Source organism: Osmia bicornis, chromosome 5, assembly GCF_907164935.1.
Source record: "Osmia bicornis bicornis chromosome 5, iOsmBic2.1, whole genome shotgun sequence".
NCBI lineage: Eukaryota > Metazoa > Arthropoda > Insecta > Hymenoptera > Megachilidae > Osmia > Osmia bicornis.
In genome coordinates, this window is record NC_060220.1 from 7,289,457 (window position 1) to 7,315,070 (window position 25,614).

At 42.3% G+C, this 25,614-nt stretch overlaps 1 protein-coding gene across 5 annotated transcripts in view; it reads left to right on the forward strand.

The window, feature by feature from the left end:
• LOC114874727 (discoidin domain-containing receptor 2-like) overlaps window positions 1–21,194 on the forward strand; it is a 161,815-nt gene extending 140,621 nt beyond the window's left edge. For 4 of the 5 annotated variants that reach the window (XM_029184302.2, XM_029184311.2, XM_029184297.2 and 1 more), the window contains 6 exons: window positions 1,556–1,787; window positions 9,613–10,068; window positions 13,014–13,221; window positions 13,312–13,863; window positions 14,122–14,219; window positions 15,354–21,194. In XM_029184302.2, coding sequence (XP_029040135.1) covers window positions 1,556–1,787; window positions 9,613–10,068; window positions 13,014–13,221; window positions 13,312–13,863; window positions 14,122–14,219; window positions 15,354–15,521 — 1,714 coding nt within the window. In that variant the 3' untranslated portion in view covers window positions 15,522–21,194. The remainder of the gene's footprint in view (window positions 1–1,555; window positions 1,788–9,612; window positions 10,069–13,013; window positions 13,222–13,311; window positions 13,864–14,121; window positions 14,220–15,353) is intronic. The other variant, XR_003789134.2, reaches the window with a different exon arrangement.
• The last annotated feature ends 4,420 nt before the right edge of the window (window positions 21,195–25,614 follow it).

Consider the following 25,614-nt stretch of genomic DNA (forward strand, 5'->3'; position numbering starts at 1 on the left):
TAAGTTGAATTTGAACGAAATTCGTTCGACTCAGCCTCCTTGCCTTTCTTAGGTTTTCCCTTTACGCTCGCTCGCCAAAAGCTTTCGTTTCTTTGCACCCCCTTCGGGGCTCGGCTGTTCGAGAAGTAATCTCGAGCAAAGAACCGCAGAAAGTCGCGTTGATACCTTTCTGTTTTATTTTTTTTAATAGTTGAAATTGAGTTTCGAAGTGGCTGCGTTAAGAGGGATTTCTGAAGGAACCGGGGAAACTTTAATTTTCGCCGGGAATAGTGAGGTGTATAAATGACGTACGAGAATAGAGTGGAACTACGGGCTTTGCTTTATATTGGAAAAGAAGACTGAAAACATAGTGTATTATGTTCGTTTATATAAAGTTGAATTGATAATAGTTTAATTTGGACAATATTTTATTTTGCAAATTAATTTCGATGAATTCTATGTGTTTTATTGTTATATGAATTACCAAAGAAAACACATTGACATTTTCATGCAATTATATTTTATATTAGCTAAAATTATTCCATACAAATTTCGCTACATCTTTTTGAATTCCAACTTCTTTGGTCTATTAATTTTCAATTCTAAAAATCGTTTTCAAATTGGTATACTTTCTCGAGTAAGACGTTAATGGTAGTAAACGCGAGGAGTAAAATGTCGAAGCGATTGAATTGAAGATGATCGTCGGTTTCCTTCGGTGTTCGTGGAATCCGCACCAGCATTCCTTCTGCAAGACGCTTTTTTCCGCGGGTAATCACGGCCGAGGGGGGAGCTTTTTAATGCGGTAGACGAGCCCGCGAAAGGTATGTGCGAATACAATTATTAGCCGGCTCGAAGTGGCTTCCCTGTTCGTCGTTCTCGTGGCGGCGCCAGCTCATCTTTAATTCATGCCATCCGGTGGCTCGACTCGATCGATAAATTATAATTTCACCCCGTATCGGCCCGACCGAGGTGACGGTTATCCGTCAGCCACCAGCAGGATCACGTATTTGTACGATTTCCTTTCTGCGACGACGTAACATTTCCGATTATACCGTCATCCTCTTTGCTTTCCTCTTATCGGCTGATTCTTATCGGCACGTCAATTGCAGCGTCTGCATACAATCGTCAAGTGTAGGATAAACCATCTGCTCAATGCATTTTCTTGACACACGATTCAAGGCTCTTTCCTGCCATTTCGTGCGAAAAATAAAACGAACAATCGAAATAACTCCACTATTTATCATACTAAAGATCTTAATATTTCAACAAAAATTATAAATATTGTAACTTAAAGACCTGGTATGCTAAAATTTTCTTAGAAAGAAAACTTAGGATCTCTTTTACCATAAAAAAGAAGAATCGTTAAGATATAATAAGCGAGGGTTAACGTAGCAATCACCCTTCCCTGTTCGCTGTTCCCTAGAAATGATTCGGGCTTCTCGTTTTCCCGGACGACGCGTTAAAAAAAGCTTTCTCAGCTTTCTCGAGGGGGGAAGAAGATAGAAACAGCAGAGGAAAGAAAAGAAAAAAAACTAAGGGTCGGTAATCTCAGAGTAAATATTTACCCTTGTTGCAGGCTGAGGCAAGAGAGCCACGGAGGTGCCTGGTGCCCGAAGCAGCAGATCACGACGGAACCACGCGAGTGGCTGGAAATCGATCTTCACACGGTCCACATGATCACCGCCACCGGCACTCAAGGTCGCTTTGGCAACGGCCAAGGTGTCGAATACTCCGAAGCTTACATGCTGGAGTATTGGAGACCGAAGCTCGGCAAGTGGGTTCGTTACAGGGACGTTCGAGGCGAAGAGGTAATTTCATATTATAACCCTTTCGATGTTAATTAATCTCCTTCGGTATAAATAATTCAAAACTTTTCTTCCTTTTCATTTTTAATCGATCAATCGAAATATATGGTACTCTACTGGCTGTCAACTTGTTAACGAGCAAAAGAAATAATAAAATACACCTCTTAGGTGAATTGTGATAAACTATCGTTCGTTGCAGGAAGTCGAGAATTATGCGCTCGGTATCCTTTCTAGGTAACCTGCCCGATCGATCTTGCGAATTGACGTTAAGTTAGGCGAACTTTGCGGTGAAACGTTTATTGGCTGAAAGGAAAGAGAAGAGATGAAGTACAGGCAGGAAGTAATAGATCGTTCGAGGAGAAACTGTCCCGAGATGTATTTGCTGTTTCTGAAAACACGGGACCTTATTGAGAGCAAAATTGCGCTGAATTCGAGGAAAGTAGGGTTCGATGATGCGGCAGTGACAATGTTTTTCTTCTTCGAAAATTTTGTATTAATAATAACAAAATTCCTAGCTGATAACTTCGAATTTATATAAAGCTTAACGGGTAGAAAATTGGAATGAGGGGGATGAGAAAATATTAAAATTGAAAATTAATTGATCGTTAATGAGGGGAATTTCTAGAGTGTCTATAAGCGGCGGTAGCATTGAAAGGATTGAAAAAGCAGCGAGAGATCAATGGACGTTCGATACCGGTATTTATCATTCGTACGGCAGTGTCGGTACCTAATCCAGACCGGAAGCACGGATGCGCATAATTCAATTCAATTAACCGGTCAGAACGATTCAGCAAAGAGAAGCGGCGCGGCGAGGCGGGCGCGTAAGCGGAATCGCGCGGTTAAATTTAGTCGCACGTGCGATACGCGTAAAACGAGCGAGCACACGGATTATCGAGAATGATTTGTAGCGGTGTCCACGGGTCCGCGGACAGAGCTAGGGCCTGCTAACTAAACCGTGACGTTAACAAGACGTAAATCTCGACCGCAATATGCTCGCCTCAAAAGTGGTGCACGGGGCTCTCTGCTCGATGCAATTTACTAGAATAGATCGGTAACCGTGAACCTACCGCTTTAATTAGCAACAATAGGGCCAACCCGTTCATTTATTTCCACGGGAAATATATGTCCTCCTACCCGTGTTACCCGCTCGAGAATGCCGCGAATTCGTTGGCAGAATAACAGAGAACCACCAAGCCCTGACGTCGATGAATGAACTGTCCCTTCTCCGCTTGCTACTCGCGCGAGTACTCGTTCGCCAAGTGTCTCTTAGACGAGTAACCAGTTCGTAGCTCAATTAACAATTTTATTATACAATCTTTTCCACTTAGAATTAAAATAATTTCATTTCATTCCTTCAGGAAATATTTACGACTACCATTCTGCAGCGAACCTGTTAAAAGCGCATCAGAATTGGTGACCCGCGCTCCTAAGGTACACATTACTTTGCATATTGTTCGAAGTTTGAGCAAGTAAAACTTGCCCTCGTGTATCGTCCCTCTGGCCCTGGGTCAATACTTCTCTCTAGTGGTGATTCTCTCGAGTATCATTCGTCATCTCGCTTTCTATTACGAAGTTTAACTTGCTAAACTAAGGGACAACGGTTATATTCACCAGGTATCCTGACACGTGTATATCTTCAAAAGTTTCGTGTCAGGTAGCAGTTTGGTCGTTACAAACTTTATCGCGCTAAGAATACCGAGAAATATATGTTCACGTTTATGAGATACTCTCAGTCCCCTTTGCCGAATCAATTTTTCTGCAACTTTACGATATTCGGTCGTGATTGAAATATTCAAATGAAATTTAGATAAAGCAAACTTGATGAACCAAAAGGACATTTGTATTCAGAAGGTGTTCTTAACACGTGTATGTCTTGGGAAAAGTTTCGTGTCGGATAGCAGTTTGGCCGTTTCGAACTTTATCGCGCCATGAATCTCAAGAAATATATTTACGACAATAATACGCTGTTGGGTTCAAGTCCCATAACTCAATTTGTCTTTGAACAAAATCAAATATCCTGAAACTTTAAGCAAACTGTTGTTTCGTCCCGAAGATTCTTAGCAGAAAGAGAGGAATATTGGAACAATTCACGGAAAATGTCTCACCGACGTTGTTTTCAGTTCACTTATCTTCGCGAGCGAACGGATAAATAGGAAAAGAGAACAACGGAAGTAGACTCTCAAAGAACTTCCGCTGTTTCGCGATATTTGTTGGAAAGGAACGACGCGGGAACCAATATAAGTCATTTCGTTCCGTGGACAATAACATTATTTTCGAGTAGCACGTTCTTTATTCTATTTTTTTTTTCCTTTCTTTCCCGTCTTCGCTAAAGAACGAACGTTGATTCTCGAGAAGAGAAAACACGAGGAAAAAGATTGAGAAAGAAGGAGGTGAACGTCCAGTCGACGAGGTGGATTTCCTTGGAAGTTAGTACGTAGAGAGGGTGCTTCGAGCTTATTTGTATAGGCGGGTGGATCAATAAAACGAGGGAAGGGAAAGTCGTCGCGTGCTGCTCGCGGGTCAGACGATTTCGACTCACCTACATAGGCGTACCTGGGGCTGAATAGCCGAGGTCGTTGCAAACCCAACCCGCGCATTTCGCGAAGGTCGAACCTGACGAAATTTAACCACCCCCTTCTATTCCGGCTTCGCGATCCATTTACATGCCGCCACGAAATAACCTTCGACCCGCGAATATTTCTTCGAGAAAAGAATTTTCTGGCACGCACTTTCTCCTGAATACTAGCTTTCCTGTTCGTGGGAAGGGTGAGCGTGTACCAGACTAACAGCGTTGGGGCGAATAATATCAAACGTGTAGAAGAGTTTTGAAAAGAGTTTGCAGAGAAAGTTGCCATTAAAAATAAGATAGAAACGTAGAAAATTTATAAAATTAATGTAGTATTAATGCTGTTTAAAATTTCTTGAATTCTTTGTATTTGGTATTGGGTACGGTGTCTCGACAAGCCTAAAAATTCCAAGACTCTTTTCTTTTGAAATCATTCCGCGTATAGAAGAGTTTATGAATGATGAGTGTGTTTCAAATTCAATATGTTAAATTCACATTTGTATTCCAGCCGAATGTACATCCGTAAACGATCCGCATTAATATATTTTGACATATCGATCGATTCGATTCGAACGGAAACTGACGGGAACACGAGTCCTCGCCCACTCCGTTTCTACGTTTCTCCGGGTTCTTTTAATCGTGTCTCGAGTATAATTTAAATCTCTCAGGATTAGTTATAAATTACCATCACCGAGTGGCCGTAGCCTCCCGTCGCGTCGATTCGTTTAATCTCGGCCGTAAAGCAAACTAATTAAGTACACGAAACGCGGCTCGGAGCAAATGTAGAAACCGGTCGAAAAAAGTGAAAGGAAATCGAGATTCCCATGAATCGATGGCGGCTATCGTTCCGTGCTGGTTCGTGGAGAAAAAAAAAAAATATATGTCGTTCACTCGGTCGACATTCGTTTCGAGAGTTTTGTCCCGTGGAAACAGGTACCAGTTCGAACGAAACGGCCCACCCACAAAACCTCGTCCGCGCCTCCATCCACGGGGATAAATCCGCAGAAATTCGTGTCTCTTTCCACCCGCTGCGAGGGCCAGCCTGTTCCCCGCTTAATTACACAACGACACTCCGCTTATCCGACGAATAATCTCCGGCAACAGCTCGTTCCAGGACTGGGCAGCAACGTCGGTGGTACGGGCTATGGCGTGCGCTTGTCAACGGGCTACGTTTACAGTCCACTCGAACGAAACCGCGTGAAAGAAGAGAAAAATAAGCACCAGGAAGCATCTAATATCTTTCGACGACCGTATTTGGCATGACAGAGATACGCGAGGGGACGTAAATTATCTTGCAGATTTCTCGGGACCAGCTCGATGCAAGAACGAAACCGCTAACTCTTATTGGGTGGAACAGGGTAAACCGTGACGCATGATATTTTAATGAAAATTTTATAATTTGTCTAATGGACAATGGGGAAGAAAAGAAAGATTAGGTTCTTGAAGAATAGAGATAAAGAGGAGCTCTGGGAAAGGAAATGGTCTTTCTGGATGAGTCATTGTTTAATTTCTGCCTCTCAACGAAGCGAGAAACGTGTTCTCTGTTTAAGAGAATAATAGGATTAAAGAGAATTAAAATTTTGGAGATCCTTAGATCGGTAGAGTATCAATGCGGGTTTATAGTATTCCAGGAAGTTAAGATAGAATGACATTTGGAATTGTTAGGAAGAAATACTGATCTAATTCTGGGAATGTCCTCGTTGAAAAAGTGTGTTTTTCTTGTTAAATGATGCAATCGTCGAAAACACTGAAAACTCTTGTCGAAAGCCGAGGCTTTAACCAGTGTTTCTCTGGTAAACAAAAACGCGATGATATTTTTACTGAAAATATTGAAAAAGGCTAATCGCCTCCATATCACTTGAAAAAATACGCTTTTGTAGCGGCAGTCGATTGTTAGCTGCCTGGAATATCGTTACGCGCAGCTTGTCAATATTTTCCAATACAGTACGTCTATTGACAGAAATAAATAGGATGGTTTCTGCTTGTTAATAGACATTATCGATTAACTTGGAGTTGTGACACGACTTCCTGAAAATGGACAAAAAAATCATATCCAGAGGACAATTTGCAGTTTAATAAAATGAAAGTGAAAAAAGACCAGACTTCAAGTTTCTCAAAATATCTAAATTTCAATTTAATTATCACACAATTGTAGAGAGCCATAATTAATCCGTGACAGGAGTGGAACTCGGCAACATAAAGAAGAGCGTTAATAGATAAGATTTCTTTCAGTGCAACAATAACAGTAATTTGCAGGGCGTTGAATTCACGCCACGTCTAAGCATACATTTTCGTTCTAATTTTCCTTCGTGCAATTCCATTTCCTCGAAATCAAGGACAGACGAGCGTCTCTTAAAGATTTGAAAGGTCGTTGGACTCGCGAGCACATGACGCACAAAGAGAAATTCGTAGGACTACCACCTCGGACCACCCGTCGCGTATATTCGTCTAATTAAACCGTCGGACAGCTTATCCGTCACGATCTTCCTCGACGACACGAAGCCATCAACGCGGCTTCTGTTCGGTGGCCGACGACGTACGATTCGGCACCAAGAGGCGCGGAAACATTAACATAAAATGGGCGTTGGTGGCACCGCCACGCCTTGCTGCTTCTTTCAACCGCGGTTGGAATTTGTCCGCGACGAAAAGCGCGACGAACGCAACCGCCAAAAACTCGCTTTTTTCCTTCGCCTCAAAAGAGAGGATCGTTCGGTTGGCAGAGAAAAGTCTTTGACTGGGCGAGCAGCGAAACGCGTGGGCGAGCGGATAAATATCGAGATTACTTATTTTTCTTGGTGGACGAGTCGACGGCTCGTAAATGCCGTCGTATTTTCAACCCGCTCGGCTCGTCCTCGCGCGACGATCACACGGGACGACCGCCTCGGATTTTCTTGGAATAAGCTGAAAATTTGTGGAACCTTTTCGCTGCTCGTCCAGACCCGATTAATAGCTGACTGCCGTCGGGGATCTTCGATATTGCCTTCAATTGTCTGCGAAGATGGTAATTTATGTTGGGTGTTAATTCGTTTTCTGCATTCTGAACCGTCTTGCACTTTACTTTGATATTTTTGATAGTAGGATAAAAAAATTAGGTGAGACTTATTTTAAATTGAAAATGAAAGCAGAATTTAACTATTTATTGCTAGTATCAGCGATTTTTTCTGTGATTTTTATTCCAATTATTTCGAACAAGCGAAGTAGAAGAAATTGATTACCAGGTTATTTAAACTCTTAATTAACACGTTCGTCCATCATAGAGAACGTTGTTTCAAATAATATAATATAATTTATTGCAAGAATTTAATGCAACTTTACCAAACATTTTCAAACTCCACCGACATCAAAATAAAATAAAACTCCTTTCAATTATACTCTTAATGCATTTGTACGTTCTTTTACTGCCAACTAAACCCGCTAGTTTCGTCAGCAAAGTGCAACGAAACCGTGAGGGTCGTGAAAATTTTAACATCCACGACTTTTTCGCTGTTTCATTCGACTTCTTTCAAGAGTAGTCCGTTTACGGGCGCATATTTCGGCCTCTTAACGAGGCGTTTCGCGCCGCCGAACGGATCGTCGACGCTCATTAAACTCCTGTAACGAAGTTGAAACGAGACGATGTTCAGGACACGGCGGCCAGTAAAATTTCACACGTGTCGGCTCATTGTATTTCACCGTTCGCCGTCGCCACTCCCTCCGTGTCGCGTTCGTTTCGATGTGCTAAACATCAGGTACGGCGTCGCGGTGAGAATAACGAGCGCAAATAAAACGGTGTCAGCCACTGGTCCCAATTACCGGACCGCCCCGCCGCAAAACGTGCCCGATCCGCTTGCCCGTCCACGATCATCATCTTTTAATCGTATTTTCTTGGCTCCGTTCGCGAATCTCAGAGCCGTGATGCTTGGAAAAAAGAGCAAACAGAAGAGACGGATCTCCTGGTGAAAAAAGTGCTGGTTAAAAGGTTATCATATTATTGGCAAGAACAATTGTAATTATTAACCCTGAAGTTACGAAAATGTTTCAAATAAAAGAATGTTATAAACAAAGAATATCCCGTTGCCGTAGAATAGTCTTCAAAGAATATTGTTATAAATCGCGAGGATTAAAACGCTGATAAAAATTCGAATGTAAATAGCTCTAAAGTGCATAGAGACTGCTTCCTTGCATAAATTAACATCAGCTTAGTGCTAGAAGTCGCTTGTTGGATGTCCAGCCTTCCATTACTTACGACTTGTTAAGTTTGCTCAAACGACGGTCAATTTCCTCTACAAGTTATTGCTCATCACGCTCAGTTTTTATTAAAGTACTTCAACCCATCCGTTTATGTTATTTAGTAATTAAATACTGTCCCGTTATGCTTGCATAATTTTCTCGATAACTACGATCTTAATATTATACAAATAACAGAAATAACGAAGCTCGTTACGCTCTTAATGAATAATAAAAACTGGTGCTTGAACATGTTTTGTTACAACAATGTAATCCGGTGTAACCGTTCGAGATCCATGCACGTTATTTATTAATCGTGTTTATAAAATATTTCCATAGTCAAGAAGAATCATTAGCAACACCTGGCACGGATAATTTAAGAATATCTTCTGAATAATTCATTCGCTGATAGTAAAGTAGAAGCAACGTAGAATCTAGCGTAGCTTGAAAAAATTACAATTCACTGTTCGAAACCTGTCGTTAAAACACCATAAACTATCGTCGATCGTATCAATAATAATGAAGATTCGATCGGTGTGCGTATACACCTGTCGGGATCACGACCGCGATGAACTACGGTCACGTAAGCGGCCATACGTGAGAATCTGGTACTCGTGGAGTCGAGAGGTGCTGTCAAGCTGGTAAGTGGAAAATAAGAGGTCCTTTGTTTCGAAGGGACGACCCTCGACGACGCCGTCCGAGAAATTCTCGATCCTCGAACGCGATACAGCCGTTTCGACCTTCGGGCTCACGCTCCGCCGACAGAATGGAACAACTCCGCGCGTTGTTCCATCTGAGAATGTGTGAAACGAGAAATCGCAGCAGCCAGGAAATTCTTTAACGATACGTAACAAGCTTCCTGAAAAAGTTTCGTAAAAAGAATATATTCTCAACTATATAGAATTCCGAATGTCCTAAACACTCTGTTCGCTTATCTTTATTCTACCTGCATTTCGCTGTATCTTTGTACCTCACTTTTATCACCTATCCACGATACAATCCCGTGTCGAAATGGAACGATTCATAGGAACGTGTCGGGAATTGCTTGTGTCGCAGGTGATCAAGGGGAACACGAACACCTACCTGGAATCGAAGCACGAGCTGGAGCCGCCGATGTGGGCTAGTAAAGTTCGTTTTCTACCGTACAGTTACCATCGTCGTACCGTTTGCATGCGCGTGGAATTGTACGGTTGCCCGTGGAACGACGGTATCGTGTCGTACTCGATGCCGCAGGGTGACAAACGCGGCAATTGGGAACTCTTCGATGCAACTTACGACGGTTACTGGGACGGTCAGCTTCTGCGTGGCATGGGACAACTGACAGACGGCAAGATCGGGCCGGATAACTTCAAGATGGGCTATTACGATTACGACAGGGGTCAGGGATGGGTAGGCTGGAGGAACGACACTAGATCCGGTCATCCTCTAGAGATCAAGTTCGAGTTCGACCACGTCAGGGAATTCTCGGCTGTGCACATTTATTGCAACAATCAGTTCACCAAGGATGTACAGGTGAGTGTTTTGTTTTTCGATAAAAAGATTACGATAGAAACTAGGAAATATCCTGGAGAATTTATATCGGTTTGATAAACCAGATGAGTAGCATTTCCGTTTCATAATGTTCACCTCCAATTTATTCCATCAACCGCACAAACTCGTTCTCGATTTCCGTGGCAAAAAGAACCGCACCTCGAGCCGTCCACTTTAAATTTTAATATTTTGATTCGTTATCCGTATCGCCATCGATATTCGGTCGACGATGGAATTTCCAGCGGGTCCTCCTTTATCAGCAATCTCTTTGAACGCAACCCCGGCCACGTTATTTTCAAATTTCCTCTATGATCGTTCACCGAACATCCGCGAAAACGCGCGAAAAAAAGAGCCCGACCAGACGCGAGTATGACAGGGAGGAAATTGGAAGGGCCCGGGGCGGTGACTCGCCAACGTGGCCAGAACTGCGATACAGAGAAAGAGCAAACAAACAAAAAAAAAAAGAGAAAGAAGAAAAAAATCGAAACTACACGTTAAGCGAAATAAAGAGAGATAAGCAGAGAATGGATAGAGAAGGAGGAGGAGAAATGGGCAACGTACGGTGGTGGCGAAATGTACGCGAAGATCTCGTGCCAACCTTTAATCCGCACCCTATGGGAGAACGAAAGGAAACCAGAGGGAGAAAGGAGCGTGTACACTATGAAATCCAGGTTCTACGTTGAAGTCAAGGTCAGACGTAGGATGGGTAACGAGGCGCAACAACGGTTAGCCCCTGGCTTTGCGATGGAACGGATGGAAAGAGAGAAAGAGGAAACGAGCCACGAGTCAGAGGCGCCCGACTTTACAGGGTGCGAACAACGCTGCTGGGTGTTGCTAGTTTCTGCGAAAATTTTCCGGTCCCCTGTGCTTCCGGCCGCGAATTTCTATATAATATCCTCGTCCCGGTATCAAGATTTATTTCAATGGAAACCCTCATTACCCTGGACAATCCACTGTTCCGTAAACGAGAAAAGGACTTGAAACAGCGAACAACGACAGAAGAAGGAAATAACTTTGGAGATTTTTTTTATTCTCCTTTCGTTCTGATATGTTTACTTAATTTGCTATCGCACATGATTTCTACGTTAAGCACAAATATGATCCACCGTTCCAACGTAAAGGGTTAAAATATAAGTTATCCAGAAGGACGTCTGATCACGCTCGGATCTCAATGGAACAGGGCGTCGAAACACTCTCCACACTGGTATCAAGATTTATTTGAATGGAGCGCCTCATTACCCAGCTCGAGGCTGGATTGTGTGCTCGCGAGCGGGCAAAGATGGCGAGGGCCGATGGAGAGGCGGAAAACGAGAGGTGGCGATGGCAAGGGCAGCAGAAACGACGCTGTATCGGCTCTCGAAGGGGAACCGTTCCTTCATTCTCGGAGGAACGGTTCTCGGAAGACAGGAAGGGAACGTGGAGGAGCAAGAGGAACTGTGTTTCTCTCTCGTGCACGCACAATGGTAGCGAGCAACGAGCCGAAGAGCAGATACGCCACGTATTCAAATACAATACCGACAGTCTGGCAAGTCGGCAGTCTATGGTTGAGGTAGAAGGACGGTGCAAGGGGTAAAAGATGGTAGCAACCGCCCCTAAACGTCCCCTTCTATTAACAAGCGCCCGCTCGCGCGGATAGGACACGTCTTCTGAAAGACAGCACTTCAAAGCATCGCCAGTTTTGCGCTCCGCGTTTCCCTCTCTCTATATTCTTCCCAAACCTTGGTACTTTTCAAACATTATTTAAAATATATGGCATCGCATGCTTAAATCGGATAGGAAAATTGTAATTTTTTAAAACGACAGAAACACATATCTTAGTAAATTAATTTGGAAACCTCAAGTCTTTTTAAATGAGGTATTCTGTTTTAAACAGTGTCCGAATACTTTTGCGCGCCACTGTAGAACCATATATTTTTGAGTAGATTGCAAAAATTACTAAGGTGCTTATGGATTAAAACTATCGGATTCAGAAGTTATTATCTTCCTAAACTCGTCGTCTCGCGAGCGATTTCGTGGCCACGTCTTCGTCTTCTCCAACTTCCCCATACTCTTCATCTCGTCTATCCGCCGACGTGCCATGGCAAGCTTCGACGAAGCTGCCTTGAAAATCCATACGCATCGCCGTTGCGTTCCTCTTCAGGGCTAAGAGAGTTAGATAATCTCAGCTTTGTAATCTCCGTTTCCACGTCCCTCGCGCTGTTCCACCCTTTCCTTGTCTCTCTATCTCTCTCTCTCGCGTCGTCCTGCTCTTAGTTTCCGGCAGGCATTCTACTCGCGCAACTATCTTACGCTTTCCTGGAGCGGAATTAGCATTCCACGCGCCTCCCGCCTGCCGGCGAACGCACAATCGCCTACAGGAGGCTCGCAATTATCGAAGTCGTCGATGTCAACCGAGTGTTGCCTCTATAAAGATGCTCGTTATATCCGTAATAAATAGCTGTCTGTATTTGTGGATGAGAAACTGCGGGATATATTAATATCCCATGCTTGTTCCTCGGCGAAACGATGCAGCAACCCCTTGAGACGCTGATTTATACAAATAATTAATACTGAATATTAGCCACTGCATCATGTTTGCCGTACACAATGGGCAGCTTCATTCCACTGTCTGATATAACCTTTGTCGCGACGTGTTTTACATATTTCTCCTGTAACTTGGTTTATGGGTACATGCGTTCTGTACATCCTCGTTTAGAATACGATCTCTTGCGCTAGTTCCTAGGAAAGTCTGCTAATAGTTCACGAGTGATATTATTCTGCGAATTAATACTGCAGAAAAATAAAGAATGCAGAGGCTGTGTTAATATTTCACAGGAATTTGTGTTATGTGCTCTTCTGTTTTTCTAAAGAAGAGTAACGGGTAATAAATTATCACTGATTTTAATTTTCTTCTCACTCAGAAGACAACCTTTTTTCTCTGTAAACAGGTGTTCTCCGAGGCCAGCATAATGTTCAGCGTCGGTGGTCGCTACTACACCGGCGATCCAATCGTGTATTCCTACATGGAGGACAGGATCTTCGAACACTCGAGGAACATCTCCATCAAGCTGCACCATCGTATTGGCAAATTTGTCAAGCTGCGATTCAGCTTCGCCTCGCGGTGGATCATGATCAGCGAGATAACCTTCGACTCCGGTGAGCATAATTTCTATAGTCCCTGTAACGTGGATCAAAGACACGCAATTTTATAGTATTCTACATATTTTGGTTGTTTTATCGTTTCAGACGTGGCTCACGGGAACTTTACTCCGGAATCACCGCCCACGACCGAAGCACCGAGGCAAAGAGATCGAATCTCGGCACGTGACAATCCTCTTCAAGCCGAGGTGCCGGTCGTCAAGCAAGATGATCCAACTTACATGGCCGTGATTATCGGTGTTTTAACCGCGGTGATCCTCTTGCTGGCGGTCGCGATCTTTTTGATCGTCACGCGACACAGGCAACGCAAGAATTTCGCCAGTCCTCTGAGCACCAAGAGCGCGATACCCTCGGGCAATCATCAACACCTGTCGCCAGAATCCGCGTACGGTACCACGGAGAAGGATCCGTCGTTGATGACCTACAGAGTCGAAGAACTAGACGACAGGTACGCCGGTACCAAGCTGACGACGCTGCCTCGCGATCTAAACGATCGTCTTCTGGGCGATGTCAGGCTCGACGAGTACCAGGAACCCTTCCACGAGAGCAAGTATCGGGAACCACCTCATGCCGCTTATTACGGATACAGCACCGTTGTTATAGACAACAAGGACCTTCACGACAACGTTGAGCAGTCTGGTAAGCACGATCGATGTTCAGTGTTGTCTTGACACTTGTGAGACACTTGTTGGCACGCTTGTTAGATTAGTCAATTCTGAATTGATCTTCTGAGAAGTACTTGATATTTAATTTTATTGAAAAAGATTCAATTAATGGAACGAGGATACTGATTAACATAACAAAGTACAGTAGCAATCTCTTTTTAAATTATTCACATTATGATCAAAAATGAGTAATTGAACTGTTAAATTACGTAAATTATTAATTTGTTTACAGATGCCACCTACGATTACGCGGTACCAATGCCTGTGCCTAGTGTAAGCAGCGATCAGGATAGCGTTTTCTCAAAATCTTCATCAAGGGGTAGCGCGAAGGTAAGTCAATTTTGTTTTTTTATTCATGTTATAAAATAATAAATATTTAAGAAAATACTTCTCTTTCAATATCTTTAAATTCAATTTCAATCACGGATTTGAGATCGCTCTGTAAACTCAGCATCTATTTTGACAATAAAGTTTCCTTTTTAATAATAATGCTAAAATCATTATTTATAAACATTAATATTCATAAAATTACATTATTAATTATTTCCCATTAACAATATTCATTATTTTTTAAGAAAAAACATCATTTAAGGGAAAAATTATTGGATTAAAATTAGGTTAACTTTAAACTAACGTAACTTTTTTATTATAATATTTACAAAAATTATGATTATGTCGTTAGAAGCAGTGGTTCGTGCACTTTATAGCAGTTTTTGTTTCATATGGATATGATTTTCCGTTACCGAGATATCGTCGTTTGAAGATAATCGTAATTTTCCGTGTTTCGTTACGTGTGTCTCATTCGCTCCACTGGACCTCTCACTTGCTTGTCAATGAAGTCACGTGATTTTTACTATTACTATACTCCTACTACCGTGCGTACGCACTTCCAGGAAAAAATGTAGGTCACGCCAATTCCTGGAATCTCGATTGTCATTCATCAATCTCGCTGCATCTTACGCGCTAAACTTTAAACTCCTATATCTCGGGAACCAATTGAACTATCGCCTTGCAACAAAAACCGTTATCAAGATAACGTTCCCCTCTATCTTCTGAACATAATTAATTATAAAATTTTGCAATCCCTGTAATTGTTTTTAATAATTAATATTACAACACTACAGTTTTCCTACTAAAAGAAATACGTAAATTCTATTAGTTTGGTGGGATTACTTATTAACACACCTATTATAGGTCCTATTACAAGTGTTACAAATGTAACATTGTAAATTTGCAATGCATGTTAAGCTTTAAAGTCTCGTATCTTGGGAACCAATTGAGCTATCGCCTTGCAATAAAATGCAGTATTAAAGTAATATTTTTCTTTGTCTTATTAATATAATTAATTGAAAAATTTTCCAAACCCCATGAGAGTGTTTTAAAAATTTCTCTTGTTAAAATATAAAGGATATTGTTAAATTATTAACAAATTAATAATTTCTTTTTTTTCTAATGTTGCAACAGGCATGCTTGCAGAGTTTTTTCCCCCCACCTCCGCCCCCAATGAGTGCGCCACCCCCACGTGGCTCCAGTAACCTGACATATTCGAACCCACCGAGCCCGGAACCCGTTTGCGAGCGCGAGCGTAGAGGAAGCAAACGTCGTGAACACTCTTTGCACAGATACGCGTAAGGATTGCTGTGTCCTGCAGAATGTACGCGGCACACCGCTGGGTCGAAGGTACGACAGAATTTCGTGCTTCACACAGAGAGATCAAACGATTGATCAAACCCTTCAGCATCCATCGGTCTCTCATAAATCATCTCGCTTTTCCTTCCATTCTATATCAGACGCTAACGTTTCATGATCTCGTCTGATCTTTTTTTCTCTGCATAAATGTCATTTTCAATGCACGGTTTACACTAAAAAAAAAAAAGAGGCAATCATTCGACAATGGATGCTGAAGGCAGGGCGAAAACTCGAACGCTGTTAGCGTCGAAACGAAGCTGAAGAGGACGAAGAGGAGGAGGAGGAGAAGATGACAGGAGAGATCGAATCGACTGCGACGAGGCAGGAAATTTTTCGCCGTACCGAGGCGTCGTTCTTTCCTATTAAATTTCAAAAGTCCAATTAGATTGAACGCAGCTTCGACACGATCGATCTCATCGGTATCTCTCTCAACGAACACTGCCATTGGCGCACTTTCGAGTAACCGTACCTCGAGTGCCGCGATTAAGAGGACTCAACCCGCTTCCTGGTGGGTGAAGTGAGCATAACCGGAGTTGTAACTACAATTGGCATATCAGTTTAGCGACAGCGTTATCGCCTGCTGTCGACTCTTCTGGAGATCTTGAAACGCTCGCCAGCTGAATCTCGTGCTACCGAAACGAACGTCTCGCTTCACGAGCCTCTACAATTTTTATTTTATCACCGGCTTTATCGAGTTCGTACAGGGTGTGCATGACCACGAACCAAGCACGTCGAACACGATTCTTCGAGACGTAAGTAGGGGTTGAAATAATTTAAAAAATAATTTTCCATAAGTATAGAAAACAGAAATTGCAATAATCCACCAGGGATTTTTATAGTTTAGTCGAGGAACGTGGATTTCATGGGCCACTGCCGCACATTACCAACGTAAAAATGTTATACATTCATACAACATTTCTTTTAAGTAACATCAAAAAATCTTTCCAGTTTCTTGTATGTAAGAAAATTATTTTAATCCCGTTTCTTAAAGTTCAACCTTTGAATGAATTACACGTCTCAAAAGTGTTTTACAAGTTGAAAACACAGAGTTGTATTTTTCGTCGACATCGTGCGCACAGAGTTCACGTTCCGTGAACGTATTCCCGCTCGCTGCCGCATTTATTCCACGCGTGTAAGCCGCGAACGCAGCTTCGTTGAAACGGAGTTTCATAAAGGAATTGTAATTCGCGGCGTCGCGTTTCCGCGCGGAAAAATGCAACCTTCGTAAGGAGGAAACCTTTGCACGACGATTTAAACGGCGAGCGGATTTCCAGAAGGAGTCGCGCGAGTTTCATGGTTTCGTCTGTTCGACGCGCATGTGCAACCGGATCGAGCTCGTTATCGATTCGCGGTGGTTGAGTAACAGCTTTTTAAATAAGATATTTTTGCGACCGCGTCGAATCGACACGCGACTGATAATTAATCGTCGTTAATTGCCGGGCTCAAGTACAATCGACGGTCGATTCTCGAGTCGGTCGCGTGATTAAGCGAACGTCAGTTGTGGCTCGGAGCGGAAAAGAAAAAGGGGAACGAACGCGCGAGTAAGAAGATCGACGCGATGGTATCGAACGCGTCGGGGGTAAAGAAAGAAACCATGGGGGACGGAAGATTTGTGGGAAAAAGGAGAACGTTAGCGAGCTTCGATCCCGCCTCACACAAGACTGACGTCAAATAAATAATTGAGTATCTCGGATGCGCTACGTGCGGAGGCGCGTGCGCGCGTGCTCTCATGTATTCGTCGTATTATTTATTGTCGCTGCATTATAGCGACCTTTAAACGAATCTTTAATTTATATACGCTGTCTATATGTCGCAGTAAAAACGTAAAGTTCAGTGAACGTAGGAACGTTTATTGCATTTACGTAGGATTTTAACAAAATGTCGACTGCAATGCACACATTTGTTGCAACGCATTGATAGAAACATAACATTAAAAATTTACTCTTTTTATGTATATTTAAAAAATGAAAATAGAAAAATTTCATTTAATACATTTACGAATATTCAATATCAAATATGAAAATGTATTTCATTATTTGTAAAGACATTTACTGAATGAATATTTTTACTGTGACATATGTACGTACACACATAAACACAATCACACACGCGCACGCGCGTATGTACGCGATGTATATATACAATATACGGAGGAAGAACAAATACATATATATATAAATAGATATATATATATATACAAAGGTAATGCGTATTATTGTGCGACGGCGATTTTTAAACGTATAATAACGATATATATAAATATAAATATATTGTATAAGCCCGACTTTATTTCTCTATTACTACCGACATCGCCTTCATGCAACGAGGAAAATCGAGGGATTAACTGACGTAAGGAATCGACAATACAGGGATGAGACAACAATAACTAAATACATGTGTACGTAAAAAGAAAAGGACGCGAAGAGTATGGTTTAATAAATAGCACGTGTACGGAAAGGAAAACCGACCACATTGTGATATATTAAGGAAACTAATACTAATAAAATCGAACGAACGTGAATTGAAAGGAATCAGATTGGTAATCGCGGGTTGATCGCGTTGACGACAAGCTTTTCTCTGAATTTCTTTTTTTATTTTCTATTAGATTTAACCAAAACCGTCGGTTTTAGAAGATAAGAAATCACTTTATTTCATATCATTATTGCTATCTCTAAGCAAATGTTATTTTCACAGAATCATATCACTGCTTTGTCAACAATCTAATCCATAGTTTGTAACATTTGTTAAAGAAATTCATCGGAAAGCTGTGAGGGAGAGAGGGAAAACACACGTAGCGTCTACAACGATCGGAACTTACCTATGTATATTTAGTGTTTAATCGTCTAAATCGTCGCCAGCGTAGAATGTTAAAGTAAATTCGTAAGGGTGACAGCTTCGAGTGCTTCGAGTGTAAATATAACCGTTAGGGACCTCGTGACACTACACGTACACACATGCACTAATTATACATACACGTACAAACACACCTTTCAAGCGCCTTAAGTTGGGGAGGGCACTGAGCAAATAACTTTGTCGCAATAATGATCGTCGTTTTCTTTTCTCTGCTCCCCTTGAAAAAAAATTAAAAAAATAAAAAAATTCTCAAGACACGACGGTAGGGGAGGAATATCACGTACAAGGGATTCACGTTATCGTTAATAACTCAGCGAGCGGACTGATAAAAGAAGGTTCTTCTTCCCGCTCGACGATCGACTTTTGGACGCGTTCGTATCGCGCGTCTATACGCTCGTCGTGTTCGTTCCAAGTTTCGCGCTTCCGTATGACAATGTTACGCGAGCGCGCGAACAGAGGGAACGAAGGAGAGATCCTTATCGCGCGACCTGCTATTTTTCACCGAACTTCTGCAATAACCCCGGCACCGAGCATTAAGTACCTTCAACTTCCTGCACTTCCAGTACCTAGCAGTCCGCTCCTGGCAATAATCGTCAATTTATCTTAAGCGTGCAGAAAGCGGCAAGGGGACGACGACGTTCACGCGCATACTATACGTTAAGGAAGAATTAAATCAATAACCAAGCACGGGTGTGAGAGAATCGAGGACTTTAGATAATAAAAAAAAAATATATATATATATATATAGGAAGAAGAGAAAAAAAAGAAGAAGAGATGATCGTTAAGGAGTCGATCCTCTTGGACGGAAAGGTAGATAAAGATGACGAAGGACAGCACTTTCGGTGTGTCTGCTCGCGGCGTACTTCTTTGGATACTTTATGGTTCCTTTGTGCAGCGTAGCTGCATGCTGCCGACATGTCAATGACAACGGCGCCGAGTGTGCACCGAGATCGTAGCGATATCGCACGACCGCTCTAAATCGTCCCTGTAACACGGCCGAGCTTATTCTCCGCTGTTTTATTAAATTTTGCACGTTCAAGTTCCGTGTCACGGTTCGATAACGGCCTTCTAGGATTTTCAATTCTTTCAGAAATAACGACCGATCGTGTCAACGTTAAAATAACTACAAGTTAAAGTTGCATAAAGAATTTCCACCCTGGTACGTTTGCAAAGATTAAAAACGAGCATTCTAAATGTAACTTCCAACCCCTATAGGAATGTACGAAAGGGTCGCGGGTAAACATGAAACTTCCAAAAGAACAAGAAATATCAGAGTTTTTCGTTCCGTTGGACGTTCGCAGCGCATTCGAATACAGCGATTACCATGCCCCGGCGACTGCTGTTTCCTGGCGCGCCCTTTATGAGCCCGTAATTTTTTATTCCCCCCCGCGACGTCGAGCGTCGTCGATGCGGAGATACGCGAACACGGTCGACCGATATCGGCGAGATACGACACGATCGGTTCTGCATCGGTACGTACGCACAGAGAAGACACACACCGGAGAGGGGCGACCGAGGAAGCTATGTTGTATAAATCACTCGTTGCAACCCTTTTTCAATCCGACATGAGAAATGCGGGAAGAAGCTTGCCGATAGCGCGGCGGGGAACGGGGTGCACCGAGGAAAACTGGCCCATCTTTTATTCGACGACGTACGAGTGCGTACGAGAGACTCGTAAAGGGGAGAATTTAAAAAAAAGAGATGAAAGGAGGTGCTGTTTGATCGACTAACCCTCAGGGCCATTATCCACGCATATATACCAATCTTATGCGTATTGCAAGACCTTTATTCATTTATTATATTTATTTAATTTAATAGACGGGTTTAATTTAGGATTCAATTGGAAATTCATTCATCATAGACTACTTCGTTTTTTAAAATAACAGCATAATCTTTCATAGTATAATTTCCTTTATTAAAATGATAGAATTTTAATTCACTGAATTCCTTCAAACAGCATCTGTGTAAAATATGTAGGTGTAGCAGGGTGCAAAGTCGTCTCATTGATCACGGCCAATTCGTGCACCGATATCGATCGTACGAATACGAGCGATGCTCGGTGATTACATGCAGCTGCAGCTGCACGCAAACAGTTAACGAGAACGCGACGAGCAGTCACGAGGACGGAAAACAACGACAATGGTTTATATCATAGGTTTAGCAAGGATAATGGCAGCTTAGGAGAACGTTCTCACCACCCTGAAGCTATTAAACGCGCCGCATTATCTCTCAATGTATATAGCGATTGTAATTTATACATATATTATGTGTAAACGTATTATAAATAAGCCCGTCGACGCGCGGGGAAGCGACCATTCTTTGTATATAACTGTAACATATAGCGTAAAGTATAAAAGGTGAGCGTGAAAGAAAGAAAATAACGTACTGGAATGTTTGGGTGCAAGTACGAGCAATGAAGTAAAAAATGCAAAAAAAAAAAGAATAAGTAAATAAATGATACCACTGTGAGTGTAATTATATCGATCAATAGCATAACGAGTAACGGATGCATATTTGATATTTGTGTGCCTGTATCCTTTTGTATGCTAACGAGATAGATAAAAAAAAAATAAATAAAAACTATACATATTATATTGTACCAATTGCGACGTAGGTGAAAGACTACGAGTAACGAGGTGTAACGTGCACACGATCAACAAGATGACATGAAAAAATACATACACACAAGCGTACAGAATACTTTTCCATGCGTACACACAGACACAAGACCAGACTATATGTCCTGGGTGGACGAAATAAAACTTTTAGCGAAGCGGAATCGAGTCTATAAATATCCGAAGGAACCCGTGACGATTCATTTTATCCCTGATTCCCAGATCCTCCCTTTTCCTTGCGTTCCACCATTATCGTGATGTAATTCGACAGTTTTACTAGCCTGATGGCTGGAGGGAACGACAGACAATGGAAAAGAGAAAAAGAACACCATCGAAGTTACGTTCTTTGTGCAAATATTTTATCCCGAAAGATATTTCTGGATTGCTGTTTACCAACCTCGCTGGAACTTCAACTGACGTCAAACACGTACGAAGAATCGATACGTGGGATTGGTGTTCCTTCGCGCAATTTTTAATAAAGATCACCCAATGGTAAATCTGTGTTCTGATATTTTTAGAATGATTCATTGCGCTGGAAAATTCGTTATAGGATGTGCACCGATTTCGATGGACGACAAATCGAGCGAGAAACGTCGTCGATCGAGCACAGATTCATTGGAAGCTAATTACCAGGTAATACTACGATAATCCGGCTATCAGTTGGCTCGGCGTGGAATTGATGGAGCTTCCGTAAATGCTGCTTAACCTTAATGAATGGATGCGCGTTGAAAGCGACCACCAACCCTTTGATTATTGCCACGCGACCACCTCCGATATCGATTGTCCTAAGAAAATAATCGAGCTCAATCGTGCTCGAATTCATGGAAATTATTAGGTCAGCCAAGAAATTTTGTTGCTAACAGTGTAGTAACAAATAATTACAACGAAGTGATAATCAGTCGTGAAGAAGGTACACGTCGTTCGGCGGAGATTTTACAAGCAGACTGATGCATCCGTTTACATCTCACGTGACGACGGCTTTTCGCGGTGGCTGTCGTCCTTTCATCGTGCTAATTTGGCACTGTCAACCACGCCATTTGTCATTCTAATGGCCAGAACGACGGGCAGCACGTTTTTAATGACTGCTCGACAAGATCGCTTCCTCGATCCACGTCCTCGCTGTTCCTACCGTTTCTTTCCCGCTAGTTCCTCTTTAATTTGCCCTCGACACGCTGCTTTACGCTCTATCGTCCGTTCCCCTCTGTTTCTTGCTCCTCTTTTACTCTCGTCTCTTCTTCATTCAAGTACAATTTCCTTTCATTGCGATGCAAAGACGAGTCGAACGCTGCTACCCTTCTTTTCCCGTTTCGAAACTCCGTTATTTTCATTCTTTTATTTTCAAATCTTTTTTTCGAACCGAGCTTCTTTTCAACAAATCCTTTTCAACAAACATTTAGAACTAGCTAGCCACGCGGGATGGTCTTAAATCGTAGACGCGCTGGAAGACGTGTTTAAAACACGTTCTTCCATCCTGCGGGATGTATTCTCTCGAAATTACGCTTGCTCCTTTGCCCTGGCCCGCTGTTAATTAATTCCCGTGGTTATTAGTGCTCGTTGCTTTCCTTAAACCACGGCAACCGCCGCTTTGCTCCCTCTTTGTTTCAACCCCGTTTCTTTCGTTCTTTAATTCGTTATCCGAGACGGATACAAATTTTAGCGAGCAGCCTGCCTAGATAATTATACCGTCTGTGAACGCTCGTTCTTTCCTTTTCTCTGCTTTAGCTAGACGCATTAGAAATTGTTCCTTGGTTCTTCTAAGACACAATCGTCGCGTTACGAACAAAATTTTCTATACGTTCAATATCGTTACAATCATTGTTGCAAAAGAATAAGAAATGATGCTTAGCGATAACTTGAACGTTCACGTTAACGCGATCAATTCGCTGGAATTAGACCGATGGGGTGTTTCCACAAAGCTTTCACGAATAGCCTGGCAGACACAATCGACTCCTTCACCTGAGAACGACGAAAAGGTGGGCCCGTTAATGCGCTTCCTGCGCAACCCTCTAACGAGTGCCATTATTGTTTCCCATCCATCACGCGGTTCGAGAGCGAACGAACGCTGCGACGGCAAATATATCTCACCCTGAAAATGTTGCTGCATCACATCCGAAATTACGGTCGAATTCTAGGCAGGGCCGAGCAGGGCTGGCGACGAGCGCCCTTTGTGCCACGGGCCTGTTATCGCGCGTCCTAATTTGTCTCCCGATTAGGCGTTCGCGTGAATCCTCTTCTCTTGAAAAATCTAGGCGTGTCTCTGGTAATTGTTACTCGCGAACGTCACGTTGGTTGGGGATGACGAAAGAAAGGTAGAGAGAAAATAATACGTTCAGGTGATTTTTATATAGACTGAAGTCTCTCGAAGGTGACAATACATTTTTGATAAAAAGAAGCAGTGTTAAGACAGAAATGAGGTCACAAGTTATTTGAAGTATGACAGGGTATTCGTGTAATTTCTGGCACGATAAGCCGAGCTTTGCTGTAACCCGAGGCAATGACTATAGTGTTTTAATTTAATTTAAGATTTTTACAAATTATTAAAGATCAAAGTAAATTATCTAAATAACTCGGAAAGGAAATTAAGTGAATGAAATAAATAGCTCTGAAAGGAAATCCGAAAGGGAATCGGATAAATTAAATAATAAATCAGTTAAAACGCATGAAGTGAATTCAAATTTGTCCAACAATTATCATTTTAAGCTGTATTTGATTGATTAAAAAAAGAAATAGAATCAAAGAAAGCCTTTCCAATTGTAAATACAAGGTGTGGTAAAAGAGAAACTGGTGAAACAAGCACGATTGTCATACCGAGTGTGCTCTGTACATGCAAATATAATCTCACCTGGGGGTGTCTGGGTCCCCCGAAAATGATGTCCCCTCGGGAACAAAAGCATGCCCAGTCTTCTAGTATCTGTAGTCACTGCTCGATGCTAGGAGATAACTACATTAGCCACAAGTAAATCCGAGCCTGGTGCTGGCCACGGTGGAACTTTACGAACCGGATGCCAAGCATGGGGTTTAACAATCGCGTGCCTGTAGAATTCTGCGCCCTAGCGGCTGCACGAATACGTGGTAACCACGAAATCACGGGATTCGATGCATGACCTACGAGCCGAATACGATTTTGGTCTCCAAAGTTCGTGAATAGCTTGTGTTACAGGAAACCTGCCGTCTGCCATTGTGAATTTTCAAGAGAAAGATCAAATAAAAGCGAGGGAAAATATTTATCATGGTATATTTTGCCATTACCGAAGCGGTAATAATAATTTAATGAAATTGAATGTAGGAAAAATTTCTTCCCCGTCGCTTTAATCATTGAAAATGAAGGAAAAATTGTTTGACGGATTAGAAAGGCGTGTATTTGGTTTCCATATAGAATATGAATAATGAGAACCCGTTGGATTACAAGGCGCGAGCTTTCAAGAGATTAATCTTCGGCTGAACCGCTCGATCCCTTAATCTCCTTTTCATTAAGTGGCGTTTCTGTGCTCGACATTAGAAACGAACTCTCGCACGGCTGGCACAAAGAGGCTGCCGCACTGTGTGCTCGCGAAATAATAACTACACGAGCTCGTTACTTAATTAAACGTCCATTCAATGTTACTGCGAAAATTCAACGTCAGCTAAACAGACGTGAAGAACAATGCAAGAGTATTCTTACTGCAACAATGAAATTTTAATGATACATTCATCCGAACGGTGAGTGTAAAGCAACAGCTTCGAGTCTATGGCCATTTAACAAAACTTCATTAGGAACCTTAATTACGGACTAATACAATTTTCTCCTTTCATAGTTAATGTTTCATTAATATTCATAATATATAATATAGAGATTAAATTTTCGAACCGTGTATAAAAATTATTCTTCCTCTGCTGTATTTCATCTTTGCTTAACGCAAAAAGTGTCCAGGAGAAGAGTTAAAAATTCAACGAACCATTCGACCACCAGCGTGTCCCAATATTTCACGCAATTAGCAAACGGGAACCGGTGACATATTTCGCAGAATTGTGTCGAGAGGAAGCGAGGAGGATCCTGAAGGAGGGTCCCAGTGATTCTTCAACGCCGTCGAGGAGTATCGGATGTCAAATGGCTCTGCTGGAAGACAAATATTCTCTCCAGCGGGAAACGATACCGTTGGTCCATCGTTGTCTCTCTCAACGGTTCGTTAGAACGTCCAACCTCGCTTCGCAGCATTATTTTTGCCCCTGTTTTCTCTCCTCTAATTGCCAACAGGAAGCCACTACTCAGCGGGACGGCGTATCGCGAACACTGAGAGTCCTTTCAAAAGGAGCGAAATCGCTCGGCAAATTCGTAACAGCCTTTATAATTGGAGCGACGCGACTTGCCATCGGGGACGTTTTATTTTTGGAACTGAAAATATCTACTTTCGGACCTGCATTTCGTATTACCAGCATCGTGGTGCATAGTAGAAGAGAAGAAAATCAAAAACACACCGATTTACCAACTATTTATGCATCGAATCAATCGAATTGCATAGCTGCATTCTTCATTTTTCAATCAAGTGCATCGGATGCAGCGGAATAAGCCCTGAGGTAGTTCCTACCAA